This window comes from Mytilus edulis, chromosome 5 (genome assembly GCF_963676685.1).
Source record: "Mytilus edulis chromosome 5, xbMytEdul2.2, whole genome shotgun sequence".
In the NCBI taxonomy this organism is placed as follows: Eukaryota; Metazoa; Mollusca; class Bivalvia; order Mytilida; family Mytilidae; genus Mytilus; species Mytilus edulis.
In genome coordinates, this window is record NC_092348.1 from 64,874,996 (window position 1) to 64,899,799 (window position 24,804).

Sequence of the window (24,804 nt, forward strand, 5' to 3'; positions counted from 1 at the left end):
AAAAACAGAGCTGAACATATAAAGTTGCTTCATTTTCAAAATGGTATTTACTACTTCATTTAAGTAATTTAGCTATTGTAGAGCCGGAATATACAACGACTCAATTAATCGGGCCGGTATCTTAGTCTATTGAAATGTTCAGGCCTATTATCAGCAAACAATCAGTCGTATTTATTGCATGTTTCACTAATTTTCTAACCGTACTTTTATCAAATTTTTAATGCATTTTAGTGTAAAACTTATGTTTCAAAATTATTAACTAATAAAAACGACATCAACATAATATAGTAGGTGATAAAGATTATAACATTATGTTGACTGTTGTACCTCTATTTGTGACAGTTTTACCTATTATATTTTGTTTTTTTGTTCACACATTGTTGTCAATATAAAGGAGTTAGATGCGACTGTCATTCGAGTGAGTCGTTTAGCTAGCTATTTAAGATTTAATCCATCATATCGTACATAAGAAAATGCCTGGACCAATTCATGAATATGACAGTTGTTATCCTTTCGTTAGATGAGTTTTAGCTTTTGATTTTTGTTATTTGACTACGGACTTTCCGTTTTAAATTGTCCTCGGAGTTTCGGTATTTTTTGCGATTTTACTTTTTTCTGTACATTTGTAAAAACGTTTTTTTCATTGGTTGGTCAGTCCTTTATTGTTTATGTTATTGGCGATTATCTACCCAAGTATTGAGGCAGAATATCTAAAATATCAAATTAATTCAACGGATCACAAAACCGACTGTTTTGAAAGAGGGATCAATATAATATGCTTCAATAAATTTCTACAACCGGCTGCTGACACACTCAACGATACTAGTTCCTCTAATTTCTTAACAGCTTTATGGCGAAAAATCAACAGTGAGGCTAATAGAGCTGATAAATCTCGACATAAAAGGCAGGCGACTGGGGTACCAGTCAGACAGGAAGTAAGAGCAGCTCCATACGAAATTAACTTCTTACGTTATGCACAAGCTGTACAGAGGTTGAAAAACCATTTTGTAAGTATTGTTTCGATAAGATAAAGACTAGGTTTTGTATCAAGAAAGAAAGTGTAAATGCATATTTGTTATTTAAAAAGTAAAATGAAAATGCTCATACACTAATAAAAAATAAGGCAATAACCAACTTTTTCTACCATAAGTATTAATAGGTTGTAAAAAAGTGGTTTTAAAAGTGCAAAATAAAGATCATGAGAAATGATAGCAAACATTGAAAAATAACACGTGACGTAAAAAAAACCCAGCAAAACTAAAGGTCTCATCTACAGTAAATTTAGTAACAGCATCTAAACAACACACAGCTTATTATCGTTAAATGTTTATGGTTTTATTTAATTAAATATACGAACTGTTATATATATTAGAACTCTCCTGAAAACGTCACTAATTCTGTCGATAGTACACACATTTATGACTTTAATCAATGCATTCTGGAAAGGGAGGGAATAATAATACAAATCTATCGTTTAATTTTCAAGTTTGACAACTTGGTTTGGAGGAAATTACCTTTAATATGATCGAATTCACGGGTTGCATAGGGTTTCCACTTTTCAACTTGTAATCATTTTCTAGAGACAGTTAAAAATCCCGATAGGTCTACACTGCAGTACTTCCATATACAATTAATTGCTTATTTGGATATATGCATAAACTATTTGATACACTGCGTTACGCTAGCTAGCCACGACCGATCAATCAATCAATCAAAAAATTAATCCACATGTCTCTTGATTCTTGTGTATGTATAAAATGATATATGGAACGTTACAACTTTGAATGTAAGCAAAATGAGTCAATTATACCCATACGTAAAATTTGAAAAATATAATTATAAACAAGGCACGTTCTCAAGTTTGTTGGAGGCGGATACATTATTGTATGTTTTGATATTTTAGGGAGTTCGTCCGGATATGAATACATATGACATCATAGCAACAATTCACACAGGTGGAAATCGAGAACATCGAGGTTCAGCTTTCCTCTCATGGCACAGAATTTATTTGTTGTTGTAAGTTCAAGTACTTATAGTACTAGTATAAGCCTATAATAAGTATATTAATGTCTTGCTGTAAAAATATTGTTATACTATTTACTTATCAAATTAGAACTTTGGGTTATGTATCTATTAAAGAAACTAGATTCGAAAGCAGCATGCGTATATCATAACAATTGACAAAATTGTTTTACCTATCAGCTCTTTACATGCCGCATATGATGTCAGATTTGTCGGTATAACAAGGGAATTGACAGACACATAATTGCTGATATCTTTCTGACGATATATTATGAAGAGCTATGAAAGCAGATAAGTAACAATAATAAAATGCAATAATTATTTAAAAAAATTGAAGTTCAAAAAGAAATTATAGCATTTTATTGTGGTATTATTTTGTTATATTAATTACATGATTTTTTTGTATTACTTGTAAATGTTTTGTTTTTGTTGATACATAGGTACCTGATGTTCTGTAGTTGTGTCGTTTGTTGATGTGGTTCATAAGTGTTTCTCGTTTCTCTTTTTTATAGATTTGAACGTTTGTTTTCCCGTTTAAATTGTTTTGTACTAGTTATTTTTGGGGCCCTTTTACAGTTTGCTGTTCGGTGTGAGCCAAGACACAGCGTTGAAGACCGCACTTCTACCTATAATGGTTTAATTTTATAAATTGTGACTTGGATGAAGAGTTGTGTCATTGGCACTGATACCACATCTTCTTATATCTATATAATATCTTGAATTATCCTATTTTTTTTCCAGATATGAAGCTGCATTGCAGGCTGTTTTTGGACCAGGTGTAACTGCTCCCTATTGGGACTCCTCGTTAGATCAGGCCATGGGAAATAGACAGGCAAGAACAGTTTTATTTTCAAACAGATATTTTGGGACACCATTTGATATAGTTACCGAAGGTTTTTTTGCAAATTTACCTGGACGAAGAATTAGGCGTGCAGTTAACGGACCGGGAGGTTTGATTTCTAAAAATGCAATTGCGGCGGTGCTATCAAGAACAAGTCATAGTCAGATTGTACGACGAGATCAAAGTAGGTATTGCTGGGAATGCTATCACGCTAGTGTACATGTCTGGGTAGGCGGAGATATGGAAGCGGGGGTCACTGCTGCATTTGATCCAATATTCTGGTGTCATCATGCATTTGTTGACTATGTCTGGGAATTATTTAGAAGACGTATCCCAAATGCTCCTGCAGATTATCCATTAGGTTTTCCATTGCATCCTCCCGATGATCAAATGCGGTTTAGCAATTACAGATACCAACCAAACCCTCCGATAACAAATAGAGAAGGCTATAGTAACAGATATGCTCGTCTGCGACGATATGCACCTGCCCCGTCGTGCCAAAATCAATGTTCGAATAGTCAAGACTTATTCTGTGACCAGAATAGAGATATATGTATTTCTACAGAGGCAACATCGGAAGTATCAGGGGGACCAAGTGAGGGTAGCAGTGGTGCTTTTTTTGCTTCAGATGTAGCTGTATCCCCGATTGATATTGCGTCTGGAATGGCAGATGTGACAACAACAGTCACAGCGTTACAAAATATCAGAAATGAAATATTACAAGATATTCCGGCTGGCTCTCCTCTGAATTTGTTTACGGCAATTCAAATCGACCCGAACACTCGTCCTATATCTGTTTTTGGTGCATAATAAATTTGTTGTAAAAAATACATTACACAGAGTGTAAAATAGCAGGCACATACTAGTATCGAATTAACTCCGTCTTTTTGGGGGGTTTCATATGCTTATTGCTACTGACTAAAAAGGTAGCATGAGCAATGTTGAAGATATAAGGTAAACGGTTCTAGTCCAATCAAAAAGATATATGGTTAAAAAAAACTGGTCTTCATTCCCTTCTATCCTACACTAGATTGGGATATACCTATAACTACGAAGAAAAAAAAAATAACAGAAGTTAAAACGTTTTTGGTTGTAAACGTTGTGATATTATGAATTGTCAGAATAGATTTTTACTATTTGATCCAAGTTACCTGATAAAAATCATGTTCTTTTCATATAAACTTATTTTAAATCAGTACACACCCAGCTGAATTTAGACCTAGTACAAGGCTAAATCATTAGTACGTAATGTCGAAAGAATTTAGAACCATAACTTTCCATAGCTTTATATAAGTAAATGTTTAATTATGTTGTAGTTTATCAAAACAAAAGCAAAATTTTTGTAATTGTAAATTATTTATTCATAGAATTAACCTCGGTGTTAAATTGGTTTGCATTAAAAATAAGTTTATGAAAAATGGTTGCGACTTTACATATATCGAATTTAAATTTACAATCTTTACAAGCAAAATGGTTGCGAGTTTACATATGTTGAATTTAAATCTTTACAAACAACATTACCGTAAAAATAGTGATGTGACATACTGTTTATAATAACAAAAAGTAAAATCACAAAAATACTGAACTTAGAGGAAAATCAATTCGGAATGTCCATAATCATACAGCAAAATCAAATAACAAAACGCATCTACAGGTACAGCAAAAGGTACTATAACAAAAATACCGATCTCCGAGGAAAAATTAAAAATAGAAATTCCGTTATCAAAAGGCAGAATCAAAAGCTCGAACACATCAAACGAATGGACAACAACTGCCGTATTCCTGACTTGGTACAGGCATTTTCTTATGTAAAAAAATGTTAGATTAAACCTGGTTTTATAGCTAGCTAAACCTCTCACATGTATTACAGTCGCATACATTTTCATTATATTGACCATGATGTTCATGGTGTGTGAACAAAACAATCAGACAAAATAAGTATAAATGTCAAGAATAGGGATACAGCAGTCAATTGTAGGCTTAATCAATATAAAAACAAAAAATAATGTAAAAACAAACACAAAAAGGCATATATGCAAAGCACATTTGCAAAAATGAAAGACATGGAAACAAAAATTCACCATAGCACAATAACACAAAATTATCCAAATCAAATTTTCTTATATGTGGAAATATTTTTTTTTAAATGAAATCCTGTGGTAAATGTGTGCAGTACAATTTAAGAATTTGCAGTTATTTAAAAAGCAAAACCATCATCATTGTAACTGTTAACGTCAAATGTTGCCTTAACTTAACGTTATCCTATTGATCTAATGTATAAGATATAATTTAGTCTAATTTTTCTTGCATTGTGCCCCAAAATAAGAATTCTAAACAAACACGAACATGTCTTCTATTAAAAGCACACATTTAGAGCCCATGAGAATACCTGAAAATTCCAAAAAAACTTTATTTCAGAAACAGACGTTGTCCAGGAGAAAAAAGCCTGCCTTAAGTAACAGAAGAATACTTTTGTTTGATAAGATTGAATTCAATAGTGGTTTAGATAGTCGAAAAGTCATAAATATGAACTAAACTAAAAGGACGATCAAGATATACAAAACAATTACGATATGAATGCTAATGAGACACATCTCTACCAGTAACCAAATAATATAGAAGTTAACAACTATTTCTTTGCGTATGAATTATGAACAAAAAACTCACTACATAGTCAGCTGTATAAGGGTCCGAAATGAAAAAAGTAAAACAATTCAAACGAGAAAACTAACGATTTGATTTATGAACAAAATTACAAACAAAAAGAAAATAAGAGACAACACAGCAAACACCACTATCACTGATTTAAATGCTCTATGCTTTGATGAGTTAAGACTTTTCCAACTGAATTTTATAGTTTGTTCTTATGTTGTTGTACTGTTACACACTATCCCATGTTAGGTGAGAGTTGGGATCCCGTTACATGTTTAAACCCGCCACGTTCTTTGTGTATTTGCCTGTCCCGAGTTAGAAGCCTGTTATTCAGTAGTTATCGCATGTTGATGTGTAACATATTTATTTTTCGTTCATTTTTTTGTACATAAATTAGGCCTTTAGTTTTCTTGTTTGAATTGTGTTCCATTTGGCACTTCCGGGCCTTTTTTTAACTGACTATGGGGTATATGCTTTGCTCCTTGTTGAAGACCTTACGGTGACCAATATTTGTTAATATACGTGTCATTTGGTTTCTTGTGGAGAGTTGTCTCATTGGCAATCATACCACATCTTCTTTTCTTATATATACAGAATTAGCGGTGTTAAACATATTTATGGGCACCAAACCCTGCCTCTAAAGTGGAAAAGAACTGTTTACAAACTCTATAAAAAACTATTGAAAATACCTCAACTAATTAGATCGATACATATTAGAAAAACACGTAATAAAAAAAAAGACCGGATAATTTATTTGTATATTAAAAAGGTTTTTTCACACTCCAAAAACGAATTAATGTAATTCTATTATGCTCATATGCTTTATTTATGCTCCTGACCGTTAATAACATTTCCCTTTGGTATCTTTCGTCCCTCTTTCATTAACAAATACTTCAGTATTATTTACGGAACGACTTAGAAGTATCGAAGGATTTTTTGTACATTGCCTACTAGAATCCAAAATGACAAGATATTTGAAGTTTTATTTTGTTGGGTTTGGGTTTGAATGTTGCTGGTGAAGGTAGATCATTGAATATGCATACAATTTACAAAGTTTTATTTCAGTTTTCACTTTTATTAATTCCTTTTGAAAATTAATAAATATTAATTTTATTTGTTGCATAGGGTTGTAATTAAAATGTTTGTTTATCATTATGATAAGGATATACAAGAGTAGATGTTAAATTTGATTATTTTGAATTTTCGATCTAATTTTATCTGGAATAAATTCTTCAAAGCGTTCTGTTAACGGCCAAGCCACCAACATTTAACAATTAACCTTTTCGGGTACCAATAAAATTAAAAAAATTTAACCCTTTTTGGCAAAATGAAATTCATCATGGGCCTCACTATGTGAACCTCTGACCACAGCCCAAGTGACATCGTGTCTCAACCATTGTTTTTAAATGAAAATATTATGATTGATGGAAAAACAGCTTTTTATAAAAGTTGGATAAAGAATAATGTATTTTTCATAGGTGGCCTCATAAAGGAAAATGGAGAATTTTACAATTATGATGATCTTTTTTAGAAATTATAATATAAAAACAACTTTCCTAGAGTTATATGGACAAACTTGGTACTTGTAAAGGAATGGAAAAAATGTTATTCATTCTCAAGTATTTTTCAAACTAAATATACTGTCAGTCACAAAATTGTTGCCGCCATAAAAACAGTGGATAAAGTATGAAAACATTTTTATATTTTTTTTCTAGATAAAATAAAGGAAACCCTAGCACGCATACAAGAGAAATGAAAAATGAAATTGGGAATAGATATTGTGGCCGAAGAATGGAATTATAATTTGTTTAGTCTTCCTTTACGTATAACCGAAAATCCCACATTAAGGGCATTTCAATACAGATTATCTCAAAGATTTCCAGGAACAAATACTTTACTTATGAAGTGTTAATATAGTGAAACAGAACTGTGCACTTTTTGTACAGAAATTAAAGAAACATATATACATCTCTTTTTTAAATTGTGATATGCTCGAACATTCTGGCTTAATTTTTATCAAAAGATTGAAGAGGTATGTAACGTTAGTTTTCTCCCAACCTTATCAAGTATAATCTTTGGTGTTAAATATCATCTATTTAAAGATATTCTTAATACATATATTCTGATATTGAAGGGATATGTTTATTTATGAAGAGTTAGATTTACAGTCCCATCTGTTGCTGAAGCAATTGAATGACTTAGCTATTATTATAGGATTGACATGGTATCTATGAGTTTGTGCTCGACAAATAAAGCAATAAGAATAAAAGAAAAATGGTCAAATATTGATAATATTATTAAGAAATAGAGCTCAATGCAAATGTGTTCTGTACTGTATTATTGACTTTATAGTATTTTATAATTTGTAACAAGTATGGTTAACTATATATTTAGGAGTTATAACACAATTATTGTTTGTACATCTTTATTTATAGATGAAATTTGAGAATGATATGAAAATAATAAAATATATATTACAAAATAAACACCTTTTCGTGTACCGACCTTTTCGTCTAATTTCTTATTTACTGCACAGTATTTTCAAAATAAACACTAAAAACAGTTGAAAACACAATCTTGTAAAACACCGCCTTAGTTTTTATTTTCAAATATAAGGTGCGATTAGGGCAAAAAAAAAAAGGTCTATAGATATAAGGAGATGATAATTGGTTGCAAATGACACAAATCTCCATCCAAGTCCCAATTTGTAAAAGTAAACCGTTATAGATCAAACTACGGTCTTAAACACGGAGCATTGGCTCACATCGAACAGCAAAAAGTATTGTTTGTCTGCACACTTTTGACAAATAATTGAAAAAAAAGTTTTTTTTAAACATAACGGATACAGGAAAAGAAATTAAAATAAAACTCATTATAAACGAATATTTGTTTCACTTTAATGACATATTGACTGCTTACGTATACATGTATAAGTAGGATCTTGTTAAATGATTACTCAGTAAAAACTATTAATACAAAAAAAAAGTTATAAGTGTATTTCTGCAAAATATTAATTTGAAAAACTCATCAATCATATTTAACTTTTATTCTAACATGGAAAACATCTTATCCGTTTTTTTTGTAATTGATTAAACGTGATATGTTTTGAAACTTTATAAACTACTGATTAAAACTTTATATTTTGCAATATTTGTTACAACATATTACCTGGTGGATCGTTTGCACTGAAACTGCAACTTCAGATAAAGTTAATCGTTTTGAAAATATACGTTTATGAATTATCTTAAAGCTTAATTTAAAAGTGGTAATTTAGAAGCTGTCAGAAGATATCAGACATCATTGAAGAAGACAGATACGAATAAATAAACACTGGACAATTTGTTTTTATCTATATAACTTCATTTCATAAAGAACACTCTAATTTAAATTAAATATTTCAAAGCGATTGATGTTCTTGTACTTAGTAACGTCACAAGCTTCAGGATAAAAGAACAATGACATAGCCAAATTCATCTAAAGTCAGCTTTGCTTGAATTGAAACCATAGTTTCTGAATAGAGACAATGAAGAAACCAAAAATCGAAGACAAACTGACAAAAAAAAACCCAGTTGACAGATTATATGGAAATCTTAAGACTGGTTAGTAACACAAACCCTACGAAAATCGTGAATGTTCTCAGTTTCCCTAAAGAGAAAAAACATATTGTGACTACCGTCATATTGTCCATGTACTGACAACTCGCATATCAGTCTCATTCGGTGAAGTCTCATTGGATGAAATGAGGACGGAATTCGCCGTTTCGGAATCTAATGCATTATGGGTAATACGTTGGGATTGGTTTAAAACGTTCTAAACAATAGAAATTCGACCAATGATTTCATTTTCGTGTACGAACAATTAGATTACCCATAGTCCTTTAGATACTGAACAAGCGAATTGTATAAAATAAAAAAAAACAGCGCGTTTAATAATTTCATGCAGCCGACGCGCTTTTCTGGATTTACTTTCATCAGGAACGCTCAAAGCCAAACATTTGAAATCCAAGGATGTATAAGTACCAAAACCGTTGAAGGGCTATATTTCAAAAATGACCAAAATAAATATCCAAATTCATCTAAAGTCAACTTTGCCTAAGGGAGTTGAAACATTACAATTTTAGAAAGGTTTGTTAAATCATTTCAGTACCGAATTATAAAAGATGGACGAAAGATACCAAAGGGACAGTCAAACTCATAAATCTAAAACAAACTGACAACCTGTTTGTCAAAGTTTGAGTTGTTTTCTTTTTCTTTTTGATTGATTCTGCAGTTTCTTCATTTCTACTTTATTTGTTTTATCAGCAATAGACTTATATGAGGTTTTAAGAAGTTTAAAAACACCTACTAGGGTATGTTATCCTTACTTCATTTATTTGAAATGTTTTATCTTCTTGCGAGGCAGTTTTTAGTTCAAACATACATTGTATAAAAACACTCAACTTCGAGGTAAATGGCAAATAAGAAATTCTTTAAAATTGACAAAACCAGACACTCAACTCTATTTAGGACATTGGTGACGAGTATCATTACATTATGAATTGTGGATCTTTTATGTTTGAAAGAAAGTTTTTTTACCTACATACTGTTGGTCAAACCCTAATATCTATAAATTTAATCAACTGTTTAATTCATGTAATATTGATATGTTAGAAAAACTATGTACATTTATCAATATTATAAATGTGAAAGTCAGTCCTCCAGGTTAATTTCATTGTATTGTTCACACATGCTTGTAAAAAATATAGTTATATTTATGTATGTTCTCTATAACTATGTAATTGTAGTTTTATGAGAAATAAAGTATTCGTATTCGTATATTCACACAAATACAATAAGTTTGCAAAGGTAACTTTTCCGATGAAAGGTAAATCACGAAAGCAGTATCTGATGCTAATAATGCAATTGTTTTTCAGTACAACAAATCAAAGCATTTGACTAATGGAAATTAATGAAATCTTGTTTAAAGTTTTAGAGAAGTTTTTGTTAAGATGAAAACAAACAAACTGCTCTAAATTTGTTTGATTTTTATTAAACCTTTATGTGTTCTATTGGTATCTACGTATAGAACACATTTACAATAAAGAAAATGAATGATGAATAAGTTGAGTGTTAAACATTCAAGTTTTAATAAAAATGATTCATAAATTGCTCTGTGTAAAAGATATGAGAAAATGTGATATCAGTGCCTATGAGACAACTCATAATTTGTAAAAGTAAATCATTTAAGGTAAAAAAAAAACGGTCGTCAACACGGAGCCTTAGCTCTTACCGAACACATAAATTCAAATTTTAATCTTAAGGGTTATTTTCACCATGTTTTCGTTTATAAAGAAAGGAATAGCTAAGATCCTAGTGTTTCTCCGCAGTATATTGCTGAATATTATTTGGAAATCAGTTCATTTCTTTTTTAAAGAATTAAAACCTAAAACAGAATTGAACAAAGCATTAATAAGTTTTATTCTATATCCTTTAATCACAACCTTAATTATATTCAGTATTTATTGTCTTGGTACTATTTTGGTTTTATCAGATCTTAAAATATTAGTATTATATTAAGGGCTTTCATATATATTGTCCTCGAATTTCACTGAATTTACATTTCTTGTCAGAATGCGAATGTGATGCAGTAACAAAGTTACAGTTGATGATGCGTCTTGTTTATCTTGTCTTACTCTTAAGTACAAAATGTGTACATGTTTCTAATAAGGGTGACTTGTCCTTTCTAACTATGAAAATAAAAAATGAAAAACATATTGTAGGTATTAATGCGGAGTATATTATGAAGACGATTGTTCGTTATTTATTTAAGGGTTTCACATGGTAGAAACATAGATAAAGACTTCAACAATGAGAAAAAACACATACTATAAAGTTAGTTATAAAAGTGAGCTTAGAAGGCACAAACATGAATAATGTGAATCAATTAAAACGACAAAAATAACAACATAAGTTATAAATTTCGAAATAATTAAGACACTAAGGTTTCAACTCCCTCAGGCAAAGTTGGCTTTAGATGAATTTGGTTATTTAGTTTAGGTATTTTTGACATATAGCTCTTTAACGGTTCCGGCACTTATACGTCTTCGGATTTCAAATGTTTGGCTTTGAGCGTTCCTGATGAAGGTAAATCCAGAAACGCGTTTCGGACGCAGGAAATTATTAAACGTGTTGTTTTCAATTAATATAACAAGAAGATAAACTACCGAACAATAAGTTTCTGACTTGGGATAGGTACATAAAGATTGTAGCTGGTAAAAACTTGTTTGTGAGAACTCAACCCTTTCCAAACCTTGGACAGTGCTGTTTCTGTTCAACATATGAAAAAACTATAAAAATCAGTGGAGAAGCGTTTTATTCGGAAGATCAGACCGAAGCACAGAAAAAAAAACCTAAAAACACTTTGTACGAAAGAAAACAATGTTGGTATGTTGTACACTAACATCTCCTAAATACTAACTTCATTGTCAGCGCTCTTGGCAATACCGTGTTGCCCAGTCTTTACTGTGAAGGAGGCCAGCATATTCAGAGACACCGTCGGTTATCCTAATCAGTAAAGATCGAAATAGAACAAATCGCAATTGCCAAGTGAAAGAATCTTATTCCAATTGATGCAATAGACTACTAAGACAAATTGGCCATTGCCATCGAGATCACCAATTTCAGTATACTATAATCCTCCTCCTCCTCCGCCTCCTCTTTCCTTCTCGTCATCATCATCATCATGTCATTGACTCTTTGTTTTTCATTATTATATTTGTTTAGCCAGTAATAAAAAAGTAGTTTTTTTTTAAATTGTATGTACTCTTTTGTTTCATTTGTATTTTAAAAAGGGGGAGAGTAATTACATGGTTTTAACCAATTCATGCTTGGATATGAAATTTCAACAACGAACATATTATTTCCTCAAATGCATGTGGTTTTTCTAATTGTGCATTCTAGAGGGTATTCACCTAGTAAATCAAAACTAAATTGATTGTAAAATGTAACAATCCGTCATTTGATTAACATATTGAATGTTGATTTAATCATAATAATGTACTTAGTTCAACAAAACATTTACTCTTAAAAGTCATTCATTTAGGATTTTCACTTGAATCGGTTGGAGGATGCATGTCGACAAATCCTCGGTAGGTGTTGTTTTTTTAAAATATCTTAACCGCTGCCTGTAAGTCGATTACAAGCTACTGTATATGTTCATATCAAGCGATGTGGTATTCAATAAGGACCATCTAACAATAGTTATACTTTGCTTTTTCAGCAACTGTGTTTACTTTAATCATGTTTAGCAAACAGTATTTGTTAATTTCATTGAATTACAAACTAAACAAAATAGTAAAGTTTCTTTCAGAGGCTAAAATAAGAAAACATACATAAATAAGGCCGTTAGTTTTCTCGTTAGAATTGATTTACTTTGTCATTTCGGGGCCTTTTTTATAGCTGACTATGCGGTATGGGCTTTGTTCATTTTTGAAAGCCGCATGGTGATCTATAGCTGTTAATTTCTGTGTCATTTGTCACCCCTATTTTTGACATTTTTACCTATTATGTCTGTTTGTTTTGTTCACGCATCGGTGACTATATAATGGAATTTGATGCGACTGTCATACAAGTGAGAGGTTTAGCTAGCTATAAAACCAGGTTCAATCCACCATTTTCTACATTTGAAAATGCCTGTACCAAGTCAGGAATATGACAGTTCTTGTCCATTCGTTTTGATGCGTTTTGTTTTTTGATTTTGCTATGTGATTATGGACTTTCCAAATTGATTTTCCTCTGAGTTCAGTATTTTTGTGATTTTACTTTTTTGTACTCTTGTGGTGATTTGTCTCATTGGCAATCATACCACATCCTTTTTCTTTAAAAACTAATTACTAAGGCTTACCAAAAAAAAAAGTAAAATCACAAAAATACCGAACAAAAAATTAAATCGGAAAGTCCCTAATCACATGGCAAACTACCAAGTTCATCGACATTAAGACCAATACCGGTTCTCGATTTGTGTGATTGACGTCATTGAACAATCGGTTCTTACTGTGACTTAATACCATACGCATAGTCACAACGAAAATGTACGGGGAAGTGCACGAATTCGAAAGTTGTCTATCGGATATTGGCCTCTACTATTTATACTTTTATATCTATATATTTCAGTATCTTCAAAACGATTTTATAAATTATAAAACTTGATATAGTTTACTGGTTTTGTTCAGACAAAAGAAACTTTTAAATTGATATGGTGTTTTATTTCTCTTTTCGGATTTCAACTTCAAATTTTGAATTTATAATTTTGAAATTTCAAATTAAAATTTCATTCTGAATATCCAATTAAAACTTTTAATTCTGATTGACAAATGTCAAATTTAAAGTTTCAATTTTAAAATCAAATTTAAACTTCCCTCTCTGAATTTTAAATTTCTAACCTTTTAAACGTCTTCTTCTGTTCCATGTTTACCTTATTTCTCACTCACTTACTTCCAGTTATAAATGTCAATATCAAAAACTCGCAAATACTTTACTTGCTTTTGAAACAATTGAACACCAAATATCAACTGATCTACTTATATATGTATAAGCAAGTATAGTTCATTTTACGGCCTCCAACAATGACTACAACCAATACCGTAAAGTGAGCTACAAAAAGACCTAAATGATGAAAGGTAAAACAATCCAAACAAGAAATCCATTGGCCTGACTTAAATCATATTATGAAAGAAAGAAAAAATATAGACATACAACAATCAAACAATTGACAGATACCAAACAATTGACAGATACCAAACAATTGACAGATACAATACACTTGACAGATACCAAACAATTGAAAAATACCAAAAAATTGACAAATACCAAACAATTGACAGATACAATACACTTGACAGATACCAAACAATTGACAGATACCAAACAATTGACAGATACCAAAGAATTAAAAAATACCAAACAATTGACAAATACCAAACACTTGACAAATACCAAACACTTGACAAATACCAAACATATCATTTATTTAAATAGTATGGCTTATTATAAGTAACCAATATGCTATTATGTATACGTACATTGCATTATTGTTTCTTGATCGATTTTTCTAAAAGTTAATTGATAGAAAAGATTATTAAAATAAAAATGCATTTAAATTATAAACATGCATGAAGATGAGATCCCATCTTTATTAATTTGTTGTAGTTATTTTCTGTCTTCAGAAGACCGTCATAATATTTTAAAGCATTGCTAGATTTTGTTTTGCAGATCAGTCTGTTATTGTCTTTGTTCATAGCGAGTTTTCTTCAAAATGTAGAAGCAGATATTTTGAACAATCAAACAAATGGCACATATTACAAAACTGACTGTTTTGAGAGGGGGATTAATATAATATGTTTCAAACAATTTCTACAACCGGCAGTAGAGACACTGAATGATACAAGTTCCTCTAATTTCTTATCGGCATTATGGAGAAAGATCAACAGTGAAGCTGATACAGCTGCTAATTCCCGCCACAAAAGACAGGCGGTTGGTGTACCAATCAGGCGGGAAGTCAGAGCAGCTCCATACGAAACCAATTTCTTACGTTACGCACTAGCTGTACGGAGGTTAAAGAACCATTATGTAAGTACTATTGTAGTAATAATTTGATTACAGCGCAAGACCAAACATCCTCCATAGTTTCATGAAATTTTACTTCAAATTCCTAAATTTCAACAACTTTTTTTACACTATCTTTTAGATTTTTATGATTTATACGGTAAATGCATTTTACATGCGTTTACAAAGCTTTAAAGTTTCGTCTTTTCTATAAACCCTCGAGGGGCAAAATATACCAAAGTCGAATATGTTTTTAAATATCTATTTTTAAGTCCTTATAATAAATACACATTTATAATATGATGATGTTGTTAGCTTTGGGATCGTTTCAAATGTAAGATAGATTTACATAGTTTGTGTTAATATCAAAATGAAGTAAAAAGTAAAAGAAAGATGAGGAAAATATAATTGTATTAAATAGAATGCGGTTTTGTTTTAGTTTTCATTAGAATGTAAGAAGATCGAAATAAAATAGAGAACACATTTTCATGAAATGATTTTTCTGAAGGTTAACTGAAATGAAGTCTGAAATTGGTTCATTGAATATTTTACAGGTGTATTAAATGTTGCAATGATAATGATAAACAATTCAAAAAGTAAAAATTAGCAATATACCATAAAGCTTCAAAAAGAGGGACGAAAGATACCAGAAGGACCGTCAAACTCATAGATGGAAAATAAGTCAAACAGACAAATAATAGTACAGAAGACACAACATAGAAAGCTAAAGAATAAGCAACCCCACTAAAAACTGGGGAGGGGGTGCCCTCAGGTGCTCCGGGAGGGAATGCAGATCTTGCTCCACTTCAATATGTCACAAACACAAATAAATGTTTTTCATCTAATGAACAATTTATTGAATGTAGATGAAGGTCAATTATCTTGAACTTAAGGATGTACTTAGGTGAAATTCAAAGAATCAAGAATTTAAAATTGATACTTGACGTTCGTTGGAAGAGCATTAGTTAAGAAACAAAATAAGCTAAACAAAAATAATAGGTCATGGATCTCCTTTTTGATATATTTTATTTTAAAAATATGGCGAGAAAAGACAGACTCGGACTTTTACCGTATATTTACACTGGCATTATTAGGGTCTCAAATAAAAAGAATAAAATTTAAGAATTTGATTAAATTTTGGAAAATGACCTTTTATAATGTTTATCCGCTATTAAATATTGCATGAAAAGATAAACGGGTGTTATGGGTCAAAACATTTTACATTGTATTATACGGAAAAAAAATTCCAAAATTCACAGTTCACAGAAAAACATCCTTGAGATGATCAATTCACTCTTTAAACATCAGATAGAAGAAAACATTTTACCGGTAAAGAGTTACTTCATTCTACAAGGGGTTATATTAGGACACTCAACACTGCTAATTAAAGCAAATTGAGTATTCAGATCAAATAAAGCAATAACCGTTTATTTTATTCAATATTTTAGGGAGTTCGTTCTGATTTGAATACCTATGACATCCTTGCAAGCATTCATACAGGGAGTAACTCTGAACACGATGGACCTGGTTTTCTATCTTGGCATAGAATATACCTTTTATTGTAAGTAAACGTAAATAAAAATAAGCCGTTAAAGATATAGGGCGTCCAAAGAATTTTTCCGAGTAGTTAATGCCAGGGACCATTTACCAAAAGAAAAAGCCTTGAAATATAAAGACTTAAATAGCTAAATGAAACGAGGGGACGTAAAATAGCAAAAACAATTCAGAGATAATTTGTGATAGTTACCATTTCAAGATAACTAACTCAAGATTATTGTTTTTACTTTACACATCCTTCTTTATAAATGTTAAGTCAAACAGTTGTACCGTTTGGTGATACCAAATCTTAATTGGTTACGGTCGTGTATGTGCTCACAGTATGATTTAACAAAGGTGTGCTCCTAACACAAGATGAAATCGACATTACAGTAGTTTTACGGTCACCACTACGACTTTTTTGAACTATACGATGCCTTCACTAGTTACAATCCCCTTCCCTTTCTCGAATGTGAACTACCGAATTAGACTATTTACCAGATTTGTTATAACATGAGCAACACGACGGGATCCACATGTGGAGCAGGATCTGCTTACCCTTCCGGAGCACCTCAGATCAACCCTAGTTTTTGGTGGGGTTCGTTGCTTATTCTTCAGTGTTTCTATGTTGTGTCATGTGTACAATTGTTTGTCTGTTTGTCTTTTTCATTTTTAGCCATGGTGTTGTCACTTTATTTTCGATTTATGAGTTTGACTGTCCCTCTGGTATCTTTCGACCCTCTTTTACATGTTTTTGTAATCTTAGATGCCAGGATAATCGCCCGATCTATAATATTGATTGTGTCCAACTCTTAATACTGTGGATTCATTATTATTCGTTGGATACTAATTTTCGTTGGTATCGTTGGTACTGGCGAACCACGAAATTAAGGCTTCATCGAATAAGAAATTTTCTAAAAGGTAATACTAGTATGCAGATTTTGGCAAAAGCACGAAATCAAATATCTACGAACATGCAAGTTTGCCTCAACTCACGAACATTTGTACCCACGAAAATAAATTAATTCACAGTAGTAACATTTTAACTGAGTGAAAATTGACATGTATATCAAAACAAGTTGACTCTGTCGGCGCACTCGGAAGTCATTTGATTCTCTAAAGAATGTTTAGCTTATATATAACTGAATGGTGAGATTTGAACATATGTTATATTTCATATATTCAAATGTGACGTAATTTTTAATGCCTTTTCACCATCGTCTGTGACGTCATTTTCATAATTTACTGCGTTGAGGCCTGGACTGAGTCAAGTGTGTCTATTCTATGTTGGTCTTTTTGCATTATGTATTCATGTTTGTTTTATGTAATGAGTTAATACTTCAGTTTCATTGTGTATATCTGTTATATTCATTTGATAAAATTTACTGTTTGCAATATCATTAATTGTTCTAAATAATAAGGATGTTCTTATCCCAAGCATAAAAACATAGCCGTATTTAACACAACCTTTTTCAACTTTTGATCTTCAGTGCTGTACAACTTTGTACTTTTTTTCGCTTTTGATCTTTTATATCTGGGCGTCACTGGTGAGTCTTGTGTGGACAAGGCTCGTTTTTGGCGTATTGAATTTTAAACCTGATGCTTTTTGTTATTCATTAATCATGTGTTTCTTTGTCTAATACGTTCACCTATTTATTTGTATTGTAGTCCTGTAATATTATGTTGTCATTTCAATGTTATATTTAACATTGCCATTAAAGTGCGAGGTTTGGCATGCCACAAAACCAGGTTCAACCCACCATTTTTTCCTTTAAAAATGTCCTGTACCAAGTCAGGAATATGGCCATTGTTATATTATAGTTCGTTTCTGTGTGTGTTACAATTTAATGTTGCGTCGTTTGTTTTCTATTATTTTTGAGTGTAAATTGACATTGCGATAAGACGTGTCAAGGTACTTGTCTATCCAAAATTCTTGTATTTGGTTTTGATGTTATATTTGTTATTCTCGTGGGATTTTGTCTGATGCTTGGTCCGTTTCTGTTTGTGTTACATTGTAGTGTTGTGTCGTTGTTCTCCTCTTATATTTATGCGTTTCCCTCAGTTTTAGTTTGTTACCCCGATTTTGTTTTTTGTCCATGGATTTATGAGTTTGAACAGCGGTATACTACTGTTGCCTTTATTTAAATAATGTTGCCTCTTAGTTCATAATTTTGTTATTTCGATTACTAGTAATTAATACATGTGTGCATTGTATTCACATTTATGTCAATACAGTTATTATGAAATTTTAGGAATAATTTATTAATTCCCTACAAGTAATTAATACATGTGTGAATTTTATTCACATTTATGTTAGTATAGTTATTTTTAGATTTTAGGAATAAATTTCAATTCCCCTTAATCTTTAACAGGTTTGAGGCTGCATTACAAGCTGTTTTTGGACGAGGAGTGACAGCTCCGTATTGGGACTCCTCGCTGGATTTTGCCATGGGAAATAGACAATCAAAAACAATTATATTTTCAAACAAATATTTTGGGACTCCAGTGATAGATACGATTACCGGAGGTTTCTTTGCAAACTTACCTGGAAGAACTATTACTCGTGCTATTAATGGACGAGGAGGCTTAATTTCTAAAAATGCCATAGCTGCCGTTCTTTCCAGAACAAGTCATAGTCAGATTGTAAATCAGGATCAAGTCAGGTATTGCTGGGAATGTTACCATGACATAGTACATCGATGGGTAGGCGGAATCATGGAAACAGGGATCAGTGCTTCATTTGACCCAATATTCTGGTGTCATCATGCATTTGTTGACAAAATCTGGGAGCTATTTAGGCAGCGATTACAAAATGCCCCTGCAGATTATCCATTAGGTTATGAAAATCATGGTCCAAATGATCAAATGAATTTTAGCAATTACAGATATCGACCAAATCCGCCTATTACTAATCAGGAAGGTTTCAGTAATAGATATGCCCGTCTTAGAGAATATGATCCAGCGCCATCATGTCAAAACCAGTGTTCCAATAGTCCAGACCTATACTGCGACGCAACAAGAGATATATGTATCTCTCGAGAGGCGGTGACCTCAGTGGCTCAAGATGCAACAGCAGATGATATTGCGTCAGGTTGGTCAGATATAACAACAACTGTGATGGCGTTGAGGAAAGTTAAGCAAGAGGTATTAAAAGATATTCCACCTGGTTCACCTCTTAATTTGTTTAAGGTTAGGCATTTCGATCCGAATACTCGTCCTCTTTCTGCTTTTGATGTATAATGCTGCTGCTGAGTTTATATTCAAAGAGTGGGAAATGTCGGGTACATGGGTAAATTGAATTACTATTAATGTTTCCATCCGCATATATTGTTTATGTTGCAATTATGAAGAAATAAAGTATTCTTTTAGTCCAATGTTATGTTTCTGCTCTTTATGAATGACACAAAGGTGGAGTAAACACTGGAATTGAAGTTTTTAAAATTCTTTCAGTAGTAAACTATGTGTTAAAATGATTTTTATTTCTATAAACAAAATTTTTGGCTACCTTTGTATTGTATGCTTTAGCTAAAAAAAATCTGTAAATGATCGACCAAATTCCCTTTTCAGAGACAAAGAGGATGGTGAATTTCTATCATCTCTAGACAATAAGTATGATATTGTCTTTGTATGTAAATCATACTACTACGAGTGTCTTGTAAAAAAAAAGAAATAACTGAGCACTCAGGTAATCCTACATACAAAAACATAATTTGTCAAAAATGAGATAAGGCGAATCATAATAAACATTACAAATAACAGCAAATCGGAGGACTTATCTCTTTGCTTTGGATATCTAAGTGTCACAAAATTCCGTACAAACAACAGTACATTGCCGGCTTATCTACATTATCGACTTAAGAATCGTCAGATATATTGACAAAGATCCTGTCCGCAATAAAAGAGGGTCTTCAGAAATATTGCGAAGCTATTTACTCGCGAAGTGGAATAAACCATATGTGGATTCTAAAAAAAACTCTAAAGAATTTCTCGTTAATTTAATATCTCGATCCTTCTCTGAAATTAGTTCTATAAGAACTTGTATACCGCAATTTCCCATGTAAAATTGAAAAATCGTTTTAAAATTTTTTTTTGTTACATATTTATTTGTTTTCATAGTGATTTAGGTTATAGCAAAGTATTGACTGAAAACTCAAATTTTGACATTTTAACCTATAATGTATGTTTGTTTTGTTCACACATCGTTGTCCATATAATGGACAAAAAAAACATATTTATTTGTTTCATGCGATTGCCATACAGTTGAGAGGTTTAGTTAGCTATAAAACCAAGTTAAATCCACTGTTTTTTCCTGAGCGTTCGGTATTTTTTTTTTTTTTTCATTATACAAATAGTAGCATACGCTATATATTTATTATTTTTGAATACTTTGTTAACAGTGAACAAAAAAGTAAATGTGTTAGACAGTCAAGCAGGTGATTAATATGTTGAAATTTCTTATTTACAACATATTTTGTTGAATTTGGAGGTAGAGTTTTTCAAAACAAGGACGGCATTCCTATTGGAACGAATGTCACTTCTTCTTGCCGACCTCTCCTTAATTCATATGATTTGGAGTTCCTTCAGACACTTCTTGAAAAAAAAACCCCAAAGAAGTCAGACAATTTATCTTTACTTAACATTCAAATATATTGATTATGTTGTTTCCATATACAATCCAAACTTTTCTGATTGGGTTCTATTAATATAACATCCAGAACAAGAAATTAAAAAAAACATTCGACACTACTCAGACTTTGCAAAATGTCATCAGTGTCTAAGCAGAAAGTTGAAGAACCAGGGAAATGTCAATCTTGATAATGTGTTATACTTTTATTTGTCTAGTCTTTGTAAATTATTTACTTTGTAAATTTATAGTTTAGCATATTTTTTAAAATATCTATTTCACGTGACTCGTTTCTTACACATCCCATCAATGTGTTATTGACCGATTGTAAATTTTTGTATTCTTGTCTTTCGTTTTTGCTAATGTACTTTGTTTTCATGCATTTTTGTTTGTCTGAATTGATACATTTGCCTGATTTGTAGTGATTAGGATTATAACACAAAGTTGACTGCTTTATCCCAATTTTAAAATTTGAACCTATTATTTCTGTCTGTTTTGTTCGAACATAGTTGATAGTTTAATGGAATTGTATTTTGCAATTACGCAAACATATCGTATAATCGTCAATTTTTTTTCTCTCTCTGTCTGTTAAGATTTAACAAATATGCTGCTCATTAAATGTTGTGTTTTGAAGCCGAAGTTTACCGATTGTCACCTTATAGTCAACAATCAACAAAAAGCATGGGTATTGAGCATGTGTTCAATATGTACAATCTGATAATTGTTTATTTAAATGACAGATCCATGCGTAATGAGATCACCGAATTTTTACGAGGAGGGTCACGATAAGGTCACTATGCATACGGAAAATATGTCGGCGAATTGCTTGCTGGAAGCAAGAAATTAGAAAAAGTAAACTTCTTTTAAATGTGGACAAATTAAAGAATTTTTTTTTCAGAAAAAACTATATGTACATAAGTTATATAATGAAAACTATCCAATTAGTTATAAAAAAACATATGCATATTTTTTTTTTAATTTGAGGTTTCATATGACTTTTAGCCTAATATAATATAAAATCATCTTTATACAAATAGTCAAATTCAAAGTAAATGCATCCATGGAATCTTTATATCCTTAGATATACAGACACTTTACAAAAATTCTTGTTATTGCAAAGATAACTTGACGTTTATAATGACAAAAATATTTAAAACTTCGCTTGAAGTTGAATTACTATCTAGACTTAATTTGTTTTAGACTTGCGTGAACATAATATTTGCATTTGTGTATTCGATTGATTTGAACAACCGCATTTTGAGAGATAAATAAGCCTAAATCATATTTTAATTATTTATCTTACTGGTATGTGTGCTTAATATGCTGTCAATTCTAAAATAGCCTATAACAAACTAAATTCGTATGCTTTGCAGCATACAATATAAAAATGGAAGCGGGTGATTGACATTCAATATTTACAATATCCTTATAAAATAATTGTTCACGATGTCAATCTTTTTTATTATTATATGTGTACAACTTAAAACTTTCTCATTGTCATAGGCAAAATGAAATTGTTCATCGCCTAAAATCTGAAAGACTACACATCAGGATATACAAAGTTTGTAATCTTGTCCCTCGTATTTTGCTACTGTTCTTCGTTCATATGCCTCATTGTTCTTCATTGTTGACATATTTATTTGTTTTCATTGCGATTACGATTATAACACAATGTTGACTGTTTTATCCCCATTTCGTCATTTCTACCTTTTATGTCAGTTTGATTTGTACTCATTGTTGTCAATATAATGGCAATTTATGTGACTGTCATACATGTGAGAGGATCAACTAGCTATATAACAGGTATAATCCACCATTTATAACATAAAAAAATGCCTGTACTAATTCAGGAATATGACAGTTGTAATCCATTCGTGTGATGTATTTGAACTTTTAAATTTGCCATATCCTTATGGAATTTTTCGTTTAGAATTTGTTTTATTTTGCTCTCTACAAACCATGCCTCTTTTGCGGAAATAAAAAATATTTATCGATAGTTTGTCCTGTTTATATACTGTTCATGTGAAATTGAAAAATTGTTTAAAAGAAATAATCGACAATGCTTTTCAATATAAATATGGTAACATACGCTATAGTGAACAAATAGTAAAACATGCTACATAGAGAAGCATTATCAGTATGCCCTAATTTCGTATTGACCATTTATGTTGAATTTGGGGGAAGACCTTTTCAACAAGTTGTCAGTACTACTATGAGATCAAACTGTACGCATCTACTTGCCGACTTCTTTTCATTTTTATATGAGTCAGATTTCCTTCAGACTGTTGTCATAAACAAAATCAAAGAAACCAGATAATTTTAAATTGAACATTCAAATATATTGAAGATGTTCTTTCCATAATAGTCCAAAATTTTCTAATTGGGTTCCATTAATATATCCCCCAAAACTAAAATTAAAGAAACAACAAACATGGCTTCTTCTGTCTTATTTTTAGACTAATACCTCAAATTTGACATAAGCTGTCATCTTAGTACCAGAATCTATGAGAAATGAGACGATTCTAATTTTGAAATTATCAATTTTCCCTTCCTTAGTAGCAATAAATATACTAACTTTATCTGCATAAGGAATATACATTTTCCAACGGATTTCGAATTTAAAACGTCACTAGTGTCTGATCAGATAGTTGAAGATCCAGGAGTATGTCAAAGAACGTCTCGTCTTTTTTTTCTTAAAGAGTTAATCGGAAGGTACTAAGACCCTGTTGATAAATATTTCGTATCAACTTCATAAATGATAAACATTAATCTTGAATATAATTAAAAGGTGTGGTATGATTGCAAAAAGACCATATGAAAAATAAATTAACAACTATAGGTCACCGTACGGCCTCCAACAATGAGCAAAGCCCACACCGCATAGTCAGCTATAGTTATCAAAGGTACCAGGATTATAATTTAGTACGCCAGACGCGTTTCGTCTACACAAGACTCATCAGTGACGCTCATATCAAAATATTTACAGCTATAAAAGGACCCGAAATGACAAATGAAGTATATATTCTAGGTAATGACGTTCTTTATCCTCTTCATAACGTGTTTTGCTATCAGTACTCATTTGATGTAACTCGATACTTTTACATCCGGTAAATGTTGTTGTTGTACTATGGTAAATTTTTGTATTTTTGTCTTTCGTTTTTGCTAATGTGTTTTGTCTATACATATCTTTTTTTGTCTTTGCTGATATTTTTGTCTGTTTTTATAGTGATTAGTTTAAAACACAAAGTTAACTGTTGTTTCCCTATTTTAGACATTTTAACCAATTATGCCTGTTTGGTTTGTTTACACATCGGTGTCGATAAAAGGAAATTTCATGCGTCTGTCATACATATGAGAGGTTTATCTAACTATAAACCCAGGTTTAATCCACCACTTTTTAAATAATAAAATGTCTTTACCAAGGCAGAAACATGACAGTTGTTATCAATTCATTTGATATGTTTGAGGTTTTGTTTTTGGTATTTGATAAGGGACTTTCCGTTAAGAATTTTCCTGTTTCCTTTTAACTACGTTTTGTATAAAGTAAA

The 24,804-nt window shown here is 31.4% G+C and overlaps 3 protein-coding genes across 3 annotated transcripts in view; all 3 read left to right on the forward strand.

Annotated features, from left to right (window-relative positions):
* Nucleotides 1-653: 653 nt before the first annotated feature.
* LOC139524229 (tyrosinase-like protein 1) lies at nt 654-3,721 on the forward strand. Its single transcript, XM_071318893.1, has 3 exons — nt 654-1,007; nt 1,904-2,016; nt 2,764-3,721. The coding sequence occupies exons 1-3, from the start codon at nt 669-671 to the stop codon at nt 3,671-3,673; spliced, it is 1,362 nt and encodes a 453-aa protein (XP_071174994.1). The 5' UTR covers nt 654-668; the 3' UTR covers nt 3,674-3,721.
* A 1,936-nt stretch (nt 3,722-5,657) lies between these two features.
* Nucleotides 5,658-24,804, forward strand: part of LOC139524230 (uncharacterized) — a 99,174-nt gene continuing 80,027 nt past the window's right edge. Inside the window, exon 1 of the mRNA XM_071318897.1 lies at nt 5,658-5,661. The gene's annotated coding sequence lies outside the window, so the exon portion shown is untranslated. The remainder of the gene's footprint in view (nt 5,662-24,804) is intronic.
* LOC139524191 (tyrosinase-like protein 1) lies at nt 12,529-20,006 on the forward strand. The gene is made up of 4 exons (XM_071318821.1): nt 12,529-12,641; nt 14,764-15,120; nt 16,545-16,657; nt 19,005-20,006. The coding sequence occupies exons 1-4, from the start codon at nt 12,621-12,623 to the stop codon at nt 19,870-19,872; spliced, it is 1,359 nt and encodes a 452-aa protein (XP_071174922.1). The 5' UTR covers nt 12,529-12,620; the 3' UTR covers nt 19,873-20,006.